Source organism: Malaclemys terrapin, chromosome 8 (assembly GCF_027887155.1).
Source record: "Malaclemys terrapin pileata isolate rMalTer1 chromosome 8, rMalTer1.hap1, whole genome shotgun sequence".
Classification (NCBI taxonomy): domain Eukaryota; kingdom Metazoa; phylum Chordata; order Testudines; family Emydidae; genus Malaclemys; species Malaclemys terrapin.
In genome coordinates, this window is record NC_071512.1 from 72372248 (window position 1) to 72393895 (window position 21648).

Below are 21648 nucleotides of genomic sequence, written 5' to 3' on the forward strand. Positions count from 1 at the left end.
GTGGTACCTCTCCCTCCAACCCTATGACTTCCTGGTGTTTCATCGCCCTGGTAAGGTCCACGGTAATGCGGATTTCTTCTCCAGGCAAGGGGAGAGGGAGCAGACCCACCCGGGGGATCCTTCTTAAGGGGGGAGGTGTATGACGGGGCAGCTCCGCCCCGCACGTGACTAGCCCCAGAAGTGAGAGACAGGTAGCTCTGTCAGCGGAAGTCCCGCCCCGCCTGTACTGGGCATGCTCCAAATGCTCCGTGAGTATAAAAGGAGGGAACTCAGCTCAGTCTGGGCAGGCAGCCGAAGGAGAAGGACCTAACTAGCCAGCTCCTGCAGAGGACCAGCCGACGCTCTCAGAGCCACTCGGAACGGAGACTTCTTCCGACTGGCATGAACCCCTACCGGGGGAGGAACCAGAGGAGGCAACGGCCCCAGAGACCTACGGAGGACCTTGGGATTCATGGGCGATCCCGACTTCCAAACCGGTAGGAACCGACCCAGGGTGGGTGGCAGAATGGTACCCTACCCCCGGTAAGTCTCAGCGTGTTTCGGTAGGACTACCCCCACTGAGCCAGCAGTAAGTTCCTGCTGCCATGTAAACAAGGGCTTGTTCTATGAACTTTGGCCACTAGGCTGTGTTGCCCTGTAGCCAAGGGCTAATTCCCTGCACTCTGGCCATTAGGCCATGCTGCCCTGTGACGAGGGGCGTATACCATTACAGGCTCGTTCTATGGACTCTAGCCACTAGGCCGTGCTGCCCTGCAACCAGGGGCGTAAACCCTCACAGAGTACAACATGAAATCTACTTATGCAAGTTTTGTTTCCTATTGCAAAACAAACTCATTAATTCCTTATTTTTTGAAAAATCCAATACAATGTATTGGAAAGCCAGTATTTCACACTAGTTAATTTTACAGTTCCTCCTCAGTGAACTGATTTTAAAATACTGCTTTTAATTATAGGGTACATACTGAATATTTCTAGTTTGTCAAGAGAATTCTTTAATGTGTTTTGACAAAAGGGACTGGACCCGCTACATTGCTAGCGCACCGCTAGGAAAGAAACTTGTTTTTCATTTTTTTTCAGAAGTATATTTTGTGAGCAAGGGGGCACTTTGGAACAATTTATCAACACCGCAAGAATTGATATCAAATTTTTGCATTTGTACCTGGAAAAAAATATCTATCATATACAGTTGGTTGGCATAGCAGCAAAAAGATTCTGAAGTGTGAGAAGTTGCAAATCTTTTATTTTCAAAGGACATATACCAGTTTAGCATTTTGCATAGCCAATGTCTTTCCTAAACTGCCAAATTCAATTTATCCAAATATATTTAGATACAATCCACTACATTTAGAAGCTAATCATAATTTGGAACTTTTGTAGTCATTACAAAGATTATTTTTTAAAAGAATGATGCTATCAAGACATGTTCTAAATACACCTCTACCCCAATATAACGCTGTCCTCAGGGGCCAAATAATCTTACTGCATTATAGGTGAAATCGCGTTATATTGAACTTGCTTTGATCCGCCGGAGTGCGCAGCCCCGCCCCCCCGGAGCACTGATTTACCACATTATATCCGAATTCATGTTATATCAGGGTAGAGGTGTAGCTAGGAGGCTGTATCTGTACATAGCCATTGCAAGCATCATGATGCCACTAATTCTTCCATCAAAGCACAAAGTAATTTGTCATGCTCTATAAAAAACAGCAATAACGTATGGCCTAAAGAGGTGGGAAGTGGAAAAATCAATCCTTTTTCCACAGCTAGTCATAAAGAAGCATCCTTTAAATTCAGTACATACCACAAGGAATATCACACTTTTGGAATCAATCTCAAATCCCACAGCAAACATTTGAACTTGTCTGTTATATGCAAGCATAGCATTTTTTCTTTGCTTCTCATTCTTACATATATTCAGCTTTTCGCATCAGCCATCAATTGTATAGGCAATATCAGAATTGCTAAACTAAACAATTTTATTTGATGCTGCTATACCTGCAGCGACCACTGCCAAGTAGAAACTTTATCATAACACTGAATTTATCAAGTACCTCTAATCTTGCACAATAACAGATTTTTGTGTGTGATGTTCAAGACCCATTTGCAAAAGAGAAGCAGAAGTAGTAATATTGTTCTCAAACTCACTGGCAAAGCTCTGCAATTACTATTATTTACATCCATTATCCTTTGGCTGCTGTAAATAGTTGTGGCCATATGAAAGAAAATATCTGAGAGGGAAGGTATTTCCCTGTCTTAACATCCCACACATAGGTTAGTGGCATAAAGAATTCTTGCTTTTTTAGGGAACATAAACTAGCAGGTAAAGCATGAAGAGGTTTTAATTAAAAACATCTTCACAAAACTGAGCCATATATGTGAAGACAGGCAAGGTAAGTGATCCAAAGCGGTGACAGTATAGGTATCAGGGACAAGATCATTTTGGATGTGTAAAATGAGATATTATTCAAAATTTGTTTTCCAGCACTTATTAACTTTATTCCATTAACATCTCTCTGAATTCTGCCATTCATTACAGTACGTAAACTGAATTCTCCCACTCTATTTAAAAAAAAATGGACCCGGAACAAAAAGATAAGCAGCAACCAAGTGTTTATTTTCACACTCAGTAAACCAAAAGTGTTCACATTCTCTATATTCCCTTTTCAAACTCAGACCGATATTGAGAAAACATGCATATCTGAAATACTTGTTACTGAGTAAAATTCTTTGCCAGAATTATTTTCTAAAAAGCAAAGCCTTCATTCTAGGAGATTAAAAACAGACATTTAAGATATAAATAGGCATATGCCTATTTATTTGGACTGTGAAATGTAATTTGAACCTATAAAAAGTTATCACAATAAGCATCATGTTACTAGTGATTTAAAAACTGATGCATTATTTCCATTGTGTATGAATGACCTGTAATATGAAACAATGTTCTGTGCAGTTAGTTATTGCTGCATTAGTGCTAGAGATTGCAAAAGTCAACTGGGAAACTGCCAAGTACTCTCTACAGTCATATAAATCCAGATGTTGAAGATAACAAGCTGTTGCATGGTATGCTAAAAAGTGGCTCATCTCACCAGGACCATGTAACCAGTACTTCATAAACTTCATTGGCGGCCTACTGGTTTCCAAATACAGTTTAAAATGCTGGTTTTGATCTAAAAAGCCCTAAATGGCATGGAATCCACCTATTTGAAAACTGTCACTTGACCACTGCTATTTTGAATTGTTCTCACTGCACTTTCCAGGTCAGATTTTTAACAACACTTAGCACTGGTCTAACTTTAATGTCTTGGCAGAACATTACAGTCTGGCATGAATATTTGTTAAGCTTACATAAAGATCAGACCTTTAAAGATAAAGACCAAATGCAAATATGTCTGATTCTTAGCCAATACCTGGTTTTCTAATCCTTTTAAATCTACAACTATAAAGTAGTACAAATTCAGACCCAGATATCCAGTCACGACACACACACATGCTCACTTGTAAATTTACAGAAATTGTATTGTACATAAGATTCAACTTATACCCTTACTCTTACTGTAGTCTTCATTATAAGATTTTTTTTAAAAATGTGTGATAGCTGTAGTGACAAGCATTAAGACTATTCTTGATTTACATGAACATTTTAATCTTCATAAGAAATATTTTAGCCACTTTTAAAAATCTAGCAGATATTTACTTTTGAAGATACTACTAAAGGAAGCAGGATGTAACTTTTACAAGATTAGTAATGAAATACGTAGCTTTTCATCACTGGTTACCAGTTCAAACTCAACCCAAATCAGAAATGAATAAAGGCCGTTTCTATCTCTGGCTCTTTGAAGGTCTACATCAGGGATCGGCAACCTTTGGCACGCAGCTCACACTTCCACCGTCTGCAAACTGTGTATTCCTGTGCAAACTTTTTAGTTTAAACTCTACTTGTTATTAGAAGCCTTGTTATTCCTCTGTTTTGAATGTTCTTCTAGAGCAAGGGTCGGCAACCTTTCTCACGCGGCTCACCAGGGCTGGGCCGGTTTGCTTACCTGCCACGTCTGGTTCGCCGCTCCAGACCAATGGGGGCGGCGGGAAGCGGCGCAGGCCGAGGGATGTGCTGGCCGCCGCTTCCCGCCACCTCCATTGGCCTGTGACGGGGAGCCACGATCGGCTGAACCTGCGGACGTGGCAGGTAAACAGACCAGCCTGGCCCACCAGGGTGCTTACCCTGGCGAGCCGCGTGCCAAAGGTTGCCAACCCCTGGCCTACACGATATGGGTTTGACCGTCTCAGTTATCAGTAAACAGATGTCCAGATCAGACGACCACCTCAACAACTAGCACGCCTGTTGGCAGTTTCGGTAAAGGAATTCAATGAACAGACTATTCTCACATTTGGAGGTGACCCTTCCAAGCCAGTATGGGAAAATCTGGATTGTTGCCATCTGTGTTGTTCCTATTCCAAGCCTGTTACTTCAGCATCTTTCATCAACATTAAATTCAGAAATATTGTTAAAAGAAATTAGGAAAAACATGTTATCCAAATTTAAATGAATAACATTATTAACTATTTTATAAATTAATCATGTGGTTAATATATACCAAACAGAATATAAAAGATCAGCTGTTCTCAAACTGAGGGTCGGGACCCCGTTTTAATTGATAAGGGCTGGCATCAGACTTGCTGGGATCCAGGGCCGAAGCCCCACCACCCAGGGCCAAAGCCCAAGGGCTTCAGCACTGGGTGGCAGGCCTCAGGTTACAGGTCCCAAGTGTCGGGCTGAAGCCCTTGGGCTTTGGCCTCTGCCACCCTGGGTGGCGGGGCTTGGGTGTTGGTTTCCCCCTTTCCCCACCTTGGGTGGTGGGGCTCAGGCTTCGGTCCCCCCTCCTTGGGTCATGTAGTAATTTTTGTTGTCAGAAGGGGGTCGTGGTACAATGAAGTTCGAAAACCTCTGATCTAAATTAAAAATAATCCCCAAAACACTTGGTCTGTAATTTAAAATTCAGAACAAAACAGGTTATAGTCATTAGGAGTGAATGGTTTATACACTTGAAAATTAGCTACCAGTGATTAAAATGACACTGAAGTACGTTTTCAAATGTTGTTCTGATAGGTCACTTTCTAGTCCCTGAAATATAAGTAGTACAGACTTTATAAATCAATCACAAGTGTACTGGGAATTAGGATTACAGTTCCAAAAGTCTTTATTGGTCCTTACAATTATCAGTTCTCATTCCTCTTATCCCAATTAAAAACTGGAAAAGCCATTCCACTATAGCCAAAGGCTTATTGCACACAGGTTCAACTACCTTAGTTAGGAGGAAGATCACAGGAAGGGTGGTATTAGGATTACGTTACTGAAGAGTCATCCTTCTTTGAAAGCTAATCCTTCAAACAAGGTTATTTCTAAAAAAAATTAGATCTGAATTGAACATTTCTTTCTCTAACTAGGTATCCAAGGAGGACTGTTCCAAGATGCCTAGAATGGAAAGGAAAACAAAGGCTTCTACCTTCCTTATAGTTGTTGGGGAAAAAGTTAGCCTATCAAATGAAGCTGGAGTGCAATGTCCTGGAATCCTGAGGCAATACTTGTTATGACATACGTATATCTGCTGCATGCAGTCTCCAAATATCAGGGACTTTACACTCAAATAAGGCTCTCCCCCTGCAGGAAAGATCATTTAGATTAAGGTAGGGTTCAAATTTAAGAATAGTTATTCCTAATTAATTCCCTGTGGGGAATTATTCTAATTCTGAAATAAGAGCACCTTCCAGAATAACTTCCTGTATACACAAGCTCTAAGTAAAGAGGTGAACATCTTTGGCCATCAAGTGTGCTTATGTAGAAGCAGCTTCCTAAATAGGATATGATAAAATATGTTCCTTTGGCAAACAGCAAGAGATTGCAGAATAAGACACACAATACAATCACATATCTGTTTACAATATACACTCAGACCTGGTCTACACTTAAAAGTTAGGACAGCAGAGCTTTTGTGCTTAGCGGTGTGAAAAATATAATTTATAGCGCTGACCTAACCCCCACTGTAGATGCATCTAGGTCAACAGATTCTTCCAGCGACCTAACTACTGCTGCGGAAGAAGGTGCAATACCTACAGCAATGGAAAAACCTCTTCCATCACTGTAGGAAACATCTACACAACAGCGCTAGAGCAGCATAGCTCCAGCGCCATAGCTGTGCCACTGTAGTGCCCATACTGTAGTTAGATAGTATACTAGGTGCTAAAGAAAAGCCTCCGATAGATGCCAACCTTTCGGAGCTTAATTCTACAATGATAAAACAGTTCAAATACAACCATAGTCTTGTGTTTAAAAAGATCTGAAATCTTCTTTCCTTCTTAAAAAAAAGACTTTACACACCATAAGGTCCAATACACATGAGACATTGTCTTGAGCCTACTAGGACATTATAGGATTGCAGTGGTGACAATTCCCCCAAAATATCATTAAAACAATCATGTCACATCACACTTACCCACAACACTCAAGATCAGTCTCCAACAAAAATATTTTGCAGCAGACTGGGACACTAATATTCATAATAAGGGACAACTATAGGGGCAGCCATAAAAGAACAAGAAGAACAAATTTCTTGAAGATGTTTCAGATATTGGGATAGTTTTCAGCTACACCAGTGACTCTCAACCTGTGGTCCACAGACCCGTGGGAGTCTGCAGGGATGTCTAAAGGGATCTGCATCTCCATTCAAAAAATTTTAGGGGCCCACTAAGCAATACTACCAGCCTTTTTGCTTTGACAAGTTTACTCTGATGCAATACACAAAGCAATTTTTGTACAAGATATAGCTTCACAAAACGTGTTACACACAAACAGGTTTCCTTCCCTTTCTACCACACTCATGTTATTCCACAGTTTCTTCCTTGTCAAACTTAAAACAACTGCAATACAAGTTATGGAAACTGCATTAGAACTATGTAGTTAAAGCAAATTTATCTGAATCTAACTTTAGGACTGCATATGAAACTTACATTTGAAAAGAATGGTTGGAATGAAAATTTTAATCTCTACTATAAAAACATAATAACACAATAACTTTAATGCAAGTCTAAATCTTCAACTGATGTAAATGAGAGGCAGTAAGAAATGTAAAATATAAGTGTTAATGTTCCAACATAAACCCACAAAGGAAAGGAAAATTCTGGGCTATGGTAATCAGTCCTATAGTGCCTACCTATATCATTAACAGACTTGTCAAACTTATCACCTGAAAACACAAATTCCCTGATCTTGATTCATTTTATACCACACACAAGGCTTAAATGTATGCTTACTCACAAAGATCAAACACAAATTCAGATAAACTTATGGGTCAGATAAACTTGTGTGGGAACAAAAATAGTGGAGCATGAAAACCTCTCTGACCACATCTTTTCTAGTGAACATTTCCAACATCTGAGATTTTGCTCTTAGCTTCTCCCATTAGGACAGAGACGTGAGCAGAATATTCGGACACACCTAAGGCAACAATATCAAGTATCAGATTTGAAATCCTTTGATCACCTGGCTCTGTTATGCATCCTTCAAAAGATCAGTTTTAGAAATCTCTAACATTAATCCTTCCTCCACACCAGAATAGTCTAATTATGCCCACAGCTAACTATTCACAATTCTCAAAATAACTACAAAGCCAAAGTCAGGCAAATCTAAACGATTAATTGCCGTTCTGTGCCATCCAAACAATGGCAAAGCAGCAACTCTTTTGATGAAAGCAAAGGATTTTACCATATGTTTAGAGAGACATTTAAAAACAATCATAAAAGGGTAACAGGAAAAAGAGCTTTTCACCTCTAGGTTAGTGCTTCAAGTAAGGCCCACAATAGAAAGCTGTTAGTCTAATAGACCTTTTACGGTTTGTGAAATCAAACCAAAATCTGAGTTCACAAAGCAGGGACCCACTATTGGCACTAGCTGACACCTTTGTGGTCAGTCTCTGTAGAATCCAAAACCTGAATGAATACAAAGACTGAAATCTCTCATCTTAAGGACAGTCCCTCTATCAACAGAGAGGCACATCCATGGTGCAAAGAAATCTGTCATTGTTTGTACACTTCCTTTTAAAGGGGATAGATTATTTCTATTTACACTGGTGAGCACCTTAAACCAGCACCAAAGTCACTTCACTTTTTTTATTTCAATTTTTACTATTAAAGTATTTCATTTTGATTCTTAAGCTTTTGTCCTGTCTGTGTCTTGTCTAGCTTTATGAGTCTATGAGTTAATGATGCGTATTGTTTACCTATTCCAGGATGTTTTAACTCCACTTACGGATACAAAGATAAGGGCACTCTATGCAGTGTTGCTTCTACCTCTTGGCTATCAGTTTATCAAACACTTCCACCTTTCAAGATAAAGGATCCATGTGGTAGGTGGAGGAGGGGGGAGGACAATTGCAGCAATCCCCAAATGGTGTAGTGCACCCCAAAGCCACCACTACTCCTCTGCCCTGAACCCAGCAGACACAGCAGAGGAGATGGGATCAGAAGCCCTCTTCAGCAATATGCAGGATAATACCTGAAAGATGGACCCAAGAGACCAGCACTGGCTATGTAATTTTTATACCTAATTTCTGGGGTCTGTCTAAGCATGGCCATTATACACCTTTCAAGTCACACCCTTCCTTAATCCGAGTTAACTCCCAGGTGTAGACAAGAGCTCAGACTAGCAGGGTGCAACGTCAGGGAAGGGGCCATCACAGCCCCTCCATCACGAAGCCAATGCTGTGGGAATCTTTCTTCAATAATTCAAAAGCCTCAGTCAAGCCTGGTTATCAATCTGAGACCCAGAGCCATTGCCTCCTGGGAGCTTGAGAGACAAGCATGGCCCTGAAACTGATGGAAGCTTGGGGGGGGGGGGCGGTCAGAGCCCCTGACCTCCCCCGACTCAATCTCCCCCACTTCAGGGACACCCCCGCCCGTAAACCCTGCCTGCCGGTGCTCGCACTCCAAGCCTGCGGCCCCAGCGGCTCAGTAGACGTGGCACTGGCTGCTGCGGGAGCCGCACCCCCGCGCCGGTACCTGTTACTCCAGATGCCGTAGAGCAGCTCCACGAAAGCGAAGGAGAGGTTGAGGCAGAGGAAGAAGAACAGGTTCCGCGAGGTCTTGTCGGACAGGATGGACCTAGACACAGGGCACAGCGATCACTCGCTGCCGCGGCCCCGGGGAGGGCAACCGCGGCGCGGGGCACGGCCAGGGCCCGGCAGTGACAGCGTGACCCCGGGGGGCGGCCCAGCGCGAAGCCGCCGCCGCCCCTTCCCTCCGCAGGTGGCGGGGTCCCTAGGGCGCCGCTCCCCGGCTCCCAGGCACAGAGCCCCCGCCGAGGCCTGGGGCCGCCGGCTCCATCCCGGCCACTGCCCCCCACCCAGCCCCGGGGAGCGCGCCCCGGGAGACCCCCCGGCCCGGCCCCCGCCGCTCACCTGAACCAGCCCGAGACCTTGCTGAGCAGGTTGAACTTGGGCGGTTTGTACTCATCGTCCTTGATGGACAAAGGCAACATCTTCCGGGCACAGACGACCCCGGAAAGGACCGGAGCAGGCTGGGAGCGGCGCGGCTGCAGCGCCCCTTCGCCGCGCCGGGATCCACTTCCGGCACCTGCTCTGCGCCTGCGCAGGCGCCACGAGGGAGAGTGGGCGTGGCCAGAAACCCAGTTCCATGTTTGGGGGCAGAGCTAGACCAGGAGAGGCGGGCGATTGGCAGGACAATGGCCCCAGACTCTATCCGGAAGGGGCGGGGATGTGTGAGGGGAAGCTGGTGTCTGAGCCTGCCGGCGTGTTCCCTTCCCGGCGGGCCCAGGTAGGCTGGGCTGTTTGTGGGGGTGCTGTGGCTCCTTTAGCCAGAGCCTGCGGAGGAGACATGCCTGTGATCGTTCCTCCTTGCTGCAGCCGTTTACAGCTACACTTCTCCGTCCCGAATCCTTTCCTGGATGTTCAAAAAATGACCTTTCCTTGAGTCTGTCCTCTCTCACCACCCAGAATCCTCTGTGGTGCGCCCATAAGTACCTCCTTTCTCAATCAAAATGATCCTCTTTTTACTGCATAGCTTCGCTGCTTGACCCAGCCCCCTAGACACCGCGGCTTGAAAGCGCAGTTCAGGAAAATCAATAATTTGCTTGCAGATCACTTTCATCTTTTGATAGGCGAGAGAAGCTGTATGGATCCACCCTCCGCCAACACACACACCAGTCCAGGGACCCATTCTATACAGCAATTTCTTTAGTTATTTGATTTCCATGCATTTTATACAGCGTTCTCCGAGGCAGTCAAATCCTAACACTTTCTTGAAAGATTATGCTGTTACTAAATAAAAACTACCGAAGGTGGCTGCAAAATCCTCACTGTACTATAATATCCTACACGGTAAAATAGTATTTGTATCAGCGAAGGCGTGAATAGGTTAGATACGTAGATTTCCCTTTTATTTTCTATCTAAATGAACTTCACATAATTATTATATCTTGCTTTTCTGTGTGACCCGCAATCTATAGAGAAATATTTGTATTTGAACGGGAATGAGTAAGAGATTTAATAATAGAGACTATAAGAGAAATAAGGGAAATTTAGTTTTATACATTCTTTCTCAGGTATATTTCAAGGTGAACTTCTCCTCCCATAAAACAGATGGGTACCATCTGTGACACTGAAAACAAACACATGCAAAAAATATCTGACTCTCTGTAAGAATCAAAGCTTGATTGAAAGAAGGGTTGAGACAAACTGTTATGGTCGGGATAAAGCATGAACTACAAATTCGAGCCTGCTGGGAGGAGGAGTGTTTTCATCCAGCAGGAAGTACTATGCCACAGAAAGGGAAGGTAATACGGGCTTGTTCCAGCCTTTCTGCTTAATCTCTCATGTTGGGATGAGGAGAGGAGGGCTTTTCTATCAATGTTGTTGACATAAAAATACAACCAGTGCAAGCTAACTGAGTTTACAAAAAATGTGCAGACTTCTTATGCTCGGTTAAAAAAATCTCCATTCTTCCTCATGTAAATCAAGGCTTAGACAAATAAGCTGCCTGGCTCACGGTCTCCAGCATTCTAGGTAAGGATACAATAAAATGCAATAATATGGAAGGTATTTTAAATTTGGACACGATGTGAAGTGGCTATTCTTTGAATAATGTAATTTATTTGGGTTTTTTTAATGAACTGTTTTCATAAAATGAATGCTGATTATTAGAATGGGTAGGGGGATACTGTGTAGGCAGAGAGACAGCAGCTTCAGAAGAATTCTTTCTTAAAAGGAGGGTTAAAATTGCATATCTTGACTTTCTCAGTATTTGTTTTGTATTTTATTTCTGTTTAAAAGAGGTAAATATTCCTTACAAAGGAATGTTGAGTCTTTGAATATGGGAAGAAGCCCAATACTGTTGTAGTGGAATTTTATATCCTACTTTGCTGCATTGTTCAGCATATTCATACATGAAAGCACCATGATACTAATTCTAATTTAATATCTTAAATCGAGATTCATCTGTGATATCCTTATTTATCATTTACAGACCATTGTATGTCATTAAGTAAACACAAATGTACAGAAACCCAAAAGTTTTAAAATAGCACATAGCACTTATGTTTGCATTTTCAATGTGCTTTAAAATATTAACTAGTTAATCTTCACAACAATCTTGGCAAGTATCACAATGCCTGTTTTGAAAATAGGGAATCTGAGATACAATTTAAGATCCACATTTTTAAAAATTCATATTGATTTCAGCTGTATCGGTTTTCTGGAGACCATCTTGAGACACCTCTGGGATGACAAGTTCTGAGAAGCTGCAGCTCCTATTGATTTAATTAGGAATTGAACTTCCAAAAGTTAGGCACAATGGTGTCTCAAATTGGACACCCACAAATTGAGGCAACCAAACTCAGTGGTCACTTTTGAAAACGGTGTAAGTGATTTCTTCAAGGCCACACAGAATCAGAACCAGAACCTAAACTCAGGAGGTCTTGACTGCCTATCACATGTTCGGATCGCTAGACTGTGCTGTAAATATACAGACTTCCCAATTTGCATTTCTATCAGTAAAGTTTATATAACCTAAAATAAGTTATTTTGTTGATATGGAAGCATAGGTTCAACAACTTAATGCTAGTTCTTCCTCCTCTAAGTTTCCATATTTCTGTTGTCCAAACATAGAAGGAGGTATCTATGTTCCTCACACAGACAGATTTAACAAAAAAAAAAACCCTCACTAATTTCCTCTTAGTCTGGAGAAAAGAAGATGGGGGGAGGGGGAGAACATAACAGTTTTCGAGTACATAAAAGGTTGTTACAAGAAGAAGGGTGAAAAATTGTTCTCGTTCTACGTAGTCCTGCCTTGACAGCAGGGGACTGGACTCTAGATGACCTATTGAGGTCCCTTCCCATCCTATACTTCTATGATTGTCTTCCATCCAAAATGTATGAAATGCTCACTCTGATTCACAGCAATGGAAAATGCCACCTCTGCAGTTCACAGATACCCATAGAGTGCTCACCCTTATTATTAACTATTTGTGTTAGAGTGCTAGTTAGAGGCGCCAACAAAAATTGTGGCCCTATTGTGCTAGGCACAGTGCAAACACAGAGTGTAAATAACCCTTCCCCAAAGAACTTAATTTAATAATTTAAATAGAGAGAGGGAGGGGAAGTATTTCCCTTTCTATAAAATGAGGATGCCACTAGACAGAGAGATTAAGGCCTGCAGGCATGGAGACCCCTAGTTCCTTCACTGGCACAAGTGACCTGTCCAATGTCATATGGGAAATCTGTGACAAAACTATGAACTGAACCTGGATCTCCTGGACTGCAATCTAGTACCTTAACTACAAGACCATCCTTCCTTTCTGCTCTTCCACTTTTGCTACCATCCCACCTACCCTCTTGCCCCTGAACTTTTATTGCCATCCCCACCTAACCTGCCTTCAGATGAAATGGGAAAAATCGTAAAACCAACTGATCACCATACATGCTTCCCCTTTAACCTCTAAATCAACCAATAAACGTGGGAGATGGAGAACATGAAAGGTATGCACCAGAAAAATGGGAGACTATCACCTGAACCAGCTGTGATTATGGTAGCCTACCATGTACTGTAATGTGGACTAGTGGATACGGCATATTGGACTGAGATTGAGGACACCTGAGTTCTTTTCATAGCTCTGTGTCACCAACCTGATGATTCATTTTGGGCAGGTCACGTCATCTTTCTGTGCCTCTGTTTCTCTTTCCACCCTATCTTGTTTATTTAGATCGTAAGCTCGTCCAGACTACCTAGGAACACGGGGGCCTGTGTTGTTTGTAAGTGGCCTGTAAGTGTTACTGTAATACAAATAAATAATACTGCAATGAGCAGCTAAATATGCTTGAGGTAAGAACTTTTTTCTTTCTAACATACTGGTTTAGAAATGTATTTTTATAGTGGTCATAAAATCCAATGAAAACTCTTCAGCTAAACAACAGGAAAAGATGGACAGTTGCTAAGAATGTGTACATTCATCGTTTGTTGAGATGAACACTTGCCTTATACACAAACATATATGATTGTGACAGGATCTTGGGTGGTCGGTGAGCAAATGCATGATCAAAAGTTACATAATTCCTTTCACCTCCAACAGATCCATACAGAACTGATTTCACCTAATCAGCACCATCCTTTAAAACAGACCAAAATAAACCCAGTCCAACTTGGCAAAAATGAGGTAAGTACATTTTTTTAAAACTAAAAGTATGACTTTATTAAATTGTTTCACCCTAATATTTTCTAAACTGGTCTATATATTATGCAATTAATTAAGTGCTTGCATTTATTGTATCCAGAGGAAAGTAACATCCCTGTAAACTTTAAATACTTTCTTTAGGGTTTTAAACATGAAGGATCATCACATGCCACCAATTTTTAAACAGAACTCCCCACTGAAATCAATGGGGGGAGGGGTGCTTCTGCTTAAGCAAAACAAAAAGCCACTCCCAGCATGATATCAACCACTAGTTGTTTTTTAATAATCTTTATTGATCAGTAGCAAGCTTAGAAAGTTGCATCTGACTCATATCTGTCTTGAGAATAAAAGAGAGCAAAAGTACATAACAATTTAAAAAGTTTACCTAGGATACGCATCAACAAAGAATCCTCCCTGCGTACCTGCCCTATGAGAAAGAGTGAGGTCCATGTTAATTTTACATTGAACTGACAAATATGTAGGGAGACAATTGATGAATTTTCTCTTCCCATTTCAATTTTTGTTAATAAAGATGTCATCACATCTGTAAGCTACCAGGAAGAGTTATGGGAATCCGACTACTTCGCTTCTCTTCTGTGGTGATCTTTGTCTTACTCCTTGTGGCCGGTGCTTTAATGGCTTTGCTTCCTAACATTAAAGATGACAAAATGCCCAATTTGCGAAGGGAACCAAAATCCCAGAGCCAATCCGCCTTGGATTCATTTACTCTTGTTATGCAGACATACAATAGAACTGACTTATTGTTGAAGCTCTTAAATCATTATCAAGCCATCCCCCATCTACACAAAGTGGTGGTTGTGTGGAACAATGTTGGGGAGAAGACACCAGAGGAAATGTGGAATTCCCTGGGACCCCATCCTGTACCTGTTGTCTTCAAAGTGCAGACCGTGAATCGCATGAGGAACAGACTCCAGATCTTCCCTGAATTGGAAACAAAAGGTAATGAATGCTTCATTCTTATACGTAGCATTGTTGCTAACAATATTAATTCCATTTTTCAGGACACTTATTTTATATATCACTCAACAACTGCATATTTTATCATTATGGAAAAAATCCCACTGACTAAATGAATCTAGAAACCTCTGAATCCAGCAGATGTTGAGCAATTCTACTTAGCAGAAAACAGCGGCAGGGAAGATGTAAGCAGCAGGACAAATGGAGATCCTGTAGCATGGATGTTAGATACCCTCTGCCCCTTGGAGGCTGTATTAGAAGCACTGGGTGGAGGAGAGAATGGGAGGAGGGCGCTTGCTGTACTCATGGAAGTGTGACTGCTATCTCAGTTTCCTCTTTCAGGCAAAGGTGACTAGATTAGCTTTCCAGCCAAATCCAAAATTCCTCCCTAATCCAACAAAACTAACATTAAAAAAGTCCAAATCAGTACAGGGGTTCACATGCCTTCTTCTACAGCAGGGGCGGGCAAACATTTTGGCTTGAGGGCCACATTGGGTTTCCAAAATTGTATGGAGGGCCGGTTAGGGGATGCTGTGCCTCCCCGAACAGCCAGGCGTGGCCCGACCCTCCCTGCTTCTCGTCCCCTGACGGCCCCCCCGGGACTTCTGCCCCATCCAGCCCTCCCTGTTCCCTGACTGCCCCCCGCCCGTCCCCATCCAACCCCTCCTCTCATTCCTGACTGCCCCCCGGGACTCCTGACCCTATTCAACCCCCCTGTTCCCTGCCTTCTGACCACCCCCCAAACTCCCCTGCTCTCTATCCAACCCCCCCACTCCCTGTCCCCATACCACGCTGCCTGGAGCACCGGTGGCTGGCGGCACTACAGCCGCGGTGCCCAGAGCACCAGGACAGGCAGCCATGCTGCCCGGCTGGAGCCAGCCACATCACCGCGCAGCACAGAGTACCGGGTCAGGCCGCAGCTCTGCAGCTGCGCGGCAAGGCAAGAGCTCACAGCCCCGCCGCCCAGAGCATTGTGCTGGCGGCGCAGTGAGCTGAGGCTGCGCGGGAGGGGGGACAGCAGGGGAGGGGCCGGGGGCTAGCCGCCTGGGCCAGGAGCTTGGGGGCCTGACAGGAGGGTCCTGCGGCCCAGATGTGGTCCATGGGCCGTAGTTTGCCCATCTCTGTTCTACAGCCCTTTGGTGGCAATCCAAAAGCATATGCTGCTCTCTATATTCCCTCCTTAGCCCAGTCTGATTCTTTAGCCCAAATCACTGCTTCTTCTCCAGGTATTTTTCCCTGCCCTTTGGCTTTTCATCCAGGCCTCTTCCTCAACTTTTTGCAGGAGAGACCCAACAAGTCCTGTTTCCTTCAAGTAAAAAGATGCATACATCCCACCTCTTTTGTGGTCTCTTTCTTGTTTGTATAAAGGAAACTTTTATTTCACTACTCCCTATGCTAGCATACATTGCTACTCAACCTAAAATTCCCAGAAAGCCTCTGATCACTACAGCCCCCAGAATGCCCTGCTGCTTAACCAGGGTTGCACTGAGCCATACCATTGCCTTAAAAGGCTCAGCACACCACTATGTTTCCTTCCTGAGGAACTGACCTACTTGCATCCTGCTTTCACCTCTACATGCAGCATGTTTTCAGATTCTAGGCTCTCATACAAGGCTAGAAGGGACCACAAAATCATCTAGTCTGATTCCCTGTATATAGGCTACCCATCAACTCCACCCAGCACTCACATACCAAACCCAACAACTGAAATTCGAACATAGTATTACACATGAAACTAGACTATTACACGTGACAGGGAGATAACAAGAGCGACAGAGGTGCATGAATGCCTAAGACTTCTGCAATGTCAGGAAACAGATTAAGTGAGATATACCCAGTTAATCCCTGCAGTTGACTGCATCCCATGCTGCAGAGGAAGGTGAACCCTTCCTCCCCCACCACCACCACCCTGCCCAAGATCACCAGAGATCGGAAGCAACAGGCCTTATCCTGCAATTAATAAGAGGGAATTTTTGCCTATATAATATGCTACTTTTGCCTGTCTAGGTCCCAGAGAAATGGTATGGAAATACTTATGTCTTGGTGTTTCCTTGATGTTAAGAAATAATTATTATGTGGAAGATCATATTGTCCAGTATGATGGATTATATGGGATCCGATTTTTTTCCCTTGATTTTTATAGTTGTCCTTTACACAGTATTAAAAAGCTATTAGGACTGCAACCTGACCTGCAATTAGTAAAGTCTGTTGTATTCCTTTGCCAACCCCCTTCCCGCTCTCCCCCCGCCCCTAGATTTTCCACTGCACAGCTGTTCAGCTATGCTACACAACTTTTAATGCTACAGTGATAGTTTGTGATTGATGATAGCAATAATGTGCTAAAAATTATGTGTGCTTCAGGTCAATTAAACATGTTAGAATTGCAAAGTTAAACATCCTTTTCCCTGTAACCTTAATATCTAAGTATACGTTTTCAGCCTAGTGCATGGTGATTTAGCTATGCAGCTCATCCTAATGTTCATAGGAGATGTCTGGCTAGCTTGTCATTGCATATAGCACAGGTAAATTCTCACATACAGGCAGTCCTCGGACTTACGACACAATTGGTTCTTGAAAATTGCGTCGTAAATTGAAACAGCGTAACTCGGAACTGCAGTCTACTCCATTGCGGACCGAGGGTCGTAAAGTCAAAACCAATGGTTGTAAGTCGAATCGGGGTGTCAATCTAGAAGCGTCATATGTGCCCTTTGTCGTAAGTCGAAGATCATAAAGTTGAGGACTGCCTGTATTTATCACTTAATAATTTTAAATTTTTCTTTACCTGCATTAAAAAATTAAAATGTCTTTTTCCTCTCTTCAGCTGTTTTAATGATGGATGATGACACACTGATTAGTGCCTATGACCTTGCTTTTGCCTTCTCTGTTTGGCAGGTAATGTTTATATATTGCATCCTGCATATTTATAATGGAGTTTATATCAATTTTACTAAATGGAAAGATTAAATCAGTTCATTGTTGCTATTTCTAGGACATGCTGTTATCATCTGTCATATAGATGATCAGCTAAATTCTAAAAGGCAAGACACTGAAGAATAATATTTTAATGATACAAAATTACAGACTGCAGGTATAAGCAATGTTTTTACCATTCCTCTGCTTAAAAAGCAAATTACTAAGTCACAGATATCAGAAAATCTAATTGGTTAAATGCAGCAGAGAAAATTTAATTTGATCTGAAAGCTGTGCACCAGAAATCAATAATAATATTTCTCTTTACTGTGTAGAGATTATCTGTAGGCTTATTTTTGATCCCAAATGCATGAATGCAAATTAACTTTGGCCAGATGCTACTTGGCACTGTATGACGTGGAGTGAAGCAGTGTATCAGTTTCTGCTGGTCATTTTGTATTAACTTGCAACAAACTCCATTTGGTGCAAGCCAGCGGACCGCAGAGCTGATTACACCTCTACCCCGATATAACGCTGTCCTCGGGAGCCAAAAAATCTTACTGCTTTATAGGTGAAGCCGCGTTATATCGAACTTGCTTTGATCCTCCGGAGTGCACAGCCCCACCCCCCCGGAGCACTGCTTTACCGTGTTATATCCAAATTTGTGTTATATCAGGTCGCATTATATCGGGGTAGAGGTGTATTTTATATTATCTGCATCTTTCATATCAATTAATTTGCACCTCTATCAATAATAGCCGCATAAGGGATTATTATATTAAGAGGTTTTGTACTGGTGTATTGATTAACATTTTGATTGTAGTGCAGAGCTTTAATTTTGCTATCTTTTGATTTTTCTTACAGCAATTTCCAGATCAGATAGTGGGATTTGTTCCTAGAAAGCATGTTTCCACTTCTTCAGGTATATACAGTTATGGCAGCTTTGAATTGCAGACACCTGGATTTGGAAATGGGGACCAGTACTCCATGGTTCTCATAGGAGCAGCATTCTTTCACAGTGGATACCTAGAACTCTTTCAAAAGCAGCCTGATGCTGTTCACACTTTGATAGATGAAACTCAAAACTGTGATGATATTGTCATGAATTTTCTAGTGGCCAAGCATACTGGAAAGCCTTCAGGAGTGTTCGTGAAACCTGTTGACATAAGGAATTTAGAAAAAGAGACTAACAGTGGTTATTCCGGAATGTGGCACCGAGCAGAGCACTTGCTACAAAGATCTTACTGTCTAAATAAATTGGTTAATATTTATAACAGTATGCCATTAAAATATTCTAACATTATGATTTCTCAGTTTGGGTTCCCTAATTATGCCAATCACAAGAATAAAATGTAAGAATGTATAATAAAGGGGTATAAGTTACACATCAAACAGTAAATTCAAGTCAGTGTAAGTTAAATGCTGAGGGACCAGAAGAAGGCATGCATTACTCCAGCTTGTCCTCCTTTACACATAGCCTCTGAATTTTGCCCACAGTATTTTCTTTCCCCAGTGTAAGTTATTGAGAAAGTTTAAAGAACAGTGTATGTGTAATGTTCACTTATCATAAAACCACCTTCATCTCTGAATACTTGAGAAGCTGTTATTGTCAAAATTACAGGGCCAGACCTTAAAAAGCATGTGCAGAAAAATGTACAATCACTTGTTGCACACATATGAAGAACTTAATTTCTATTTCTTTAGAATTATATTTACCCAATCAAATGATATTTTGGCATATTTGTGTTGTTTATATATATACAGGTCTGTCTCATCTTACGCGGGGGTTCCGTTCTGTGGTTAGTGCGTAAAGCGAAAACCGCATATAACCAAAACCCCATTGAGTTCAATGGCGGGTGAAATCGCCCGCACTACAGGTATAGTATTAAAACTGTTGTTTTTCTCTTTTTTTTTTTTTTTTTGCCGACTGCGTAAAGTTGAAATCGCGCATGTTAAATGTGCGTAAGATGCAACAGACCTGTATGTTATGAGACTGTTCTATTTTTCTCAACAATTCCTAGCGAAAACTTTTAAGGGCTACACTGAGCTGTTTGCAAGGGTATTAGACTTGGTTATAAAACTCCTCAAAGCTTGTATGTTAACTACTGTTCTTCAGTGTGAAATGTTCCTGAGATTGCAATCAAACCATAAGCCTAACAAAGTCATGGAACAAAGCACAGTCTCAGTATCAAACATCTCTAGGAGCCTCACCTACAACACTGGCCACTGAGGGGTTATGGAGCATGATGTTGCTGATACCGCCTTTTTTCCTATCATTACTTTGCCCACAGTCACTGGAATGCTGCTCAGGAACTGAAAGGTAAAAGTTCTAATTGCTAACTTGGGAAAGATAATGAACATGGAAAGCATATATCATAAGAAATGTAGCTTATGTTACCACATATGCAGCCAAAAGAGACAGGTGCCATATTTACCATTTACTACAGCCTTTAGAACTTACTCTTATATCAGTATTTTGCATATACAGTAGAACCTCAGAGTTATAAATGCCTCGGGAATGGAGGTTGTTCGTAACTCTGAAATGTTCCTAACTGAACAAAACATTATGGTCGTTCTTTCAAAAGTTTACAGCTGAACATTGATTTAGTACAGCTTTGAAACTTTGCTATGCAGAAGAAAAATGCTACTTTCCCTTTATTTTTTTAGTAGTTTATGTTTAACGCTGTACTGTATTTGCTTTTTTTTTTTTGGTCTCTGCTGCTGCCTGATTGTGTACTTCCGGTTCCAAATGAGGTATGTGGTTGACTGGTCAATTCGTAACTCTGAGGTTCTATTGTACGTTATGTTGGAGAAGTGTGCCTGAAAAGCAACTCATATTTTAAAAAGAATGTTTTCAGTGTAATTGTTGGTAGTAACTAGATATATTTTATGTCTGTCTAGCTGTTTTGCATCTGATCCAGAAGGTATATTTTATAAGCGTACAGGTCTACTGTATTTTGTTTTACTGTTTGAACTGAATATATTCTATTTTTATTTCCTTCACCTGTTTTCAAATGGCAAAGCTAATAAACATCTATGATAAAAATAAAAAGTCGTGTAGTTAATGGAGACATTAGGAAATATGTTGTAGGCGACACGCCTGCACTGGCGAGGACTGGAGTAGATGACTTGTTGGGTCTTTTCAGTCTTTGAATTCTCTGGTCATACCTACATTAAATGGACTTGTTACCATCGGCTGTTATCAGCTTGGGACTGCTGAATTAATACTGGAAACATTTAAAATGTTAGGGTATAAAGGACAAAACCATTATAAAAAATATTCTCGAGACATGGAAGAAATAATCTATGGCAATGTAATTTAGACACTGACAGATCACTGAGCCTTGGTGGAACCAAGTTTCAGAACTAAAAAGGAGTTAGTCCCATCTATGCTAGCAGTAAAAATTGTTCTAAATGCTGGTTCAAGGGGATCTATGGCAGCAACCATTGTCAGGAATGAGTCATTTTCCTAGTGTAGACATGGTTTGTGACTATCATTCTTGTAATAGGTTAGCTGAGCAAAAAGGACTCTTAGGTAATGTCAGAAGTTCTTTACAAGTAGGCTGATTATGACCATGCTTTTTACAGTTGTTCTATTAGTTGTAGTATAGGATTTGTTTTATATACAGTGTAATCTTCTTAGCCTTAGCAGTTGTCAAATTTTAAGTGGCAAAGTATGTTTTATTGTGAAGACTAAAACTCTGCTTACTGCTCTTGTTGGAGTAATCAAAGTAGATTTAATGATCACACAACAGTGATAAATAGTATATGCATATCTGTGGTCTTTCTACCAATGCAGACCTCCTTGCAGTAACTCACTGTGCATCGCTTGCTTATTGTTGCTTCTGTGACTTTTTTTCTTTTCTGTATCAGTTGTCAATTAATAAAATAAGTGTTCATCATACTGGTAAATTAACTTGTAGCATTGTTATACAAATTATATACTTATGTACTTATAATGGTACTATTGGCAAAGTTTTCAAGTGTTAGGTACCTAAGCTGTGCCCACAAAATTGGTGTACAAACCC

General features: G+C 41.6%; 2 protein-coding genes across 4 annotated transcripts in view; one reads left to right on the top strand and one right to left on the bottom strand.

Moving 5' to 3' along the window:
- Positions 1–9628, bottom strand: part of SLC30A7 (solute carrier family 30 member 7) — a 56537-nt gene extending 46909 nt beyond the window's left edge. Inside the window, exons 1-2 of one of the 2 annotated variants that reach the window (XM_054037850.1) lie at positions 9447–9628; positions 9049–9150 (exon numbers count right to left, since the gene is read on the bottom strand). In XM_054037850.1, coding sequence (XP_053893825.1) covers positions 9049–9150; positions 9447–9526 — 182 coding nt within the window. In that variant the 5' untranslated portion in view covers positions 9527–9628. The remainder of the gene's footprint in view (positions 1–9048; positions 9151–9446) is intronic. The other variant, XM_054037849.1, reaches the window with a different exon arrangement.
- A 1199-nt stretch (positions 9629–10827) lies between these two features.
- EXTL2 (exostosin like glycosyltransferase 2) lies at positions 10828–21532 on the top strand. Of its 2 annotated transcripts, XM_054038290.1 has the most exons (6): positions 10828–11069; positions 13265–13383; positions 13631–13714; positions 14265–14692; positions 17532–17602; positions 18485–21532. In XM_054038290.1, exons 3-6 carry the CDS (start codon positions 13710–13712, stop codon positions 18974–18976), a joined length of 996 nt encoding a protein of 331 aa, XP_053894265.1. In that variant the 5' UTR covers positions 10828–11069; positions 13265–13383; positions 13631–13709; the 3' UTR covers positions 18977–21532. The 2 variants fall into 2 exon arrangements, with proteins under 2 accessions (XP_053894265.1, XP_053894264.1); XM_054038289.1 differs by lacking the exon at positions 13265–13383.
- Positions 21533–21648: the final 116 nt, after the last annotated feature.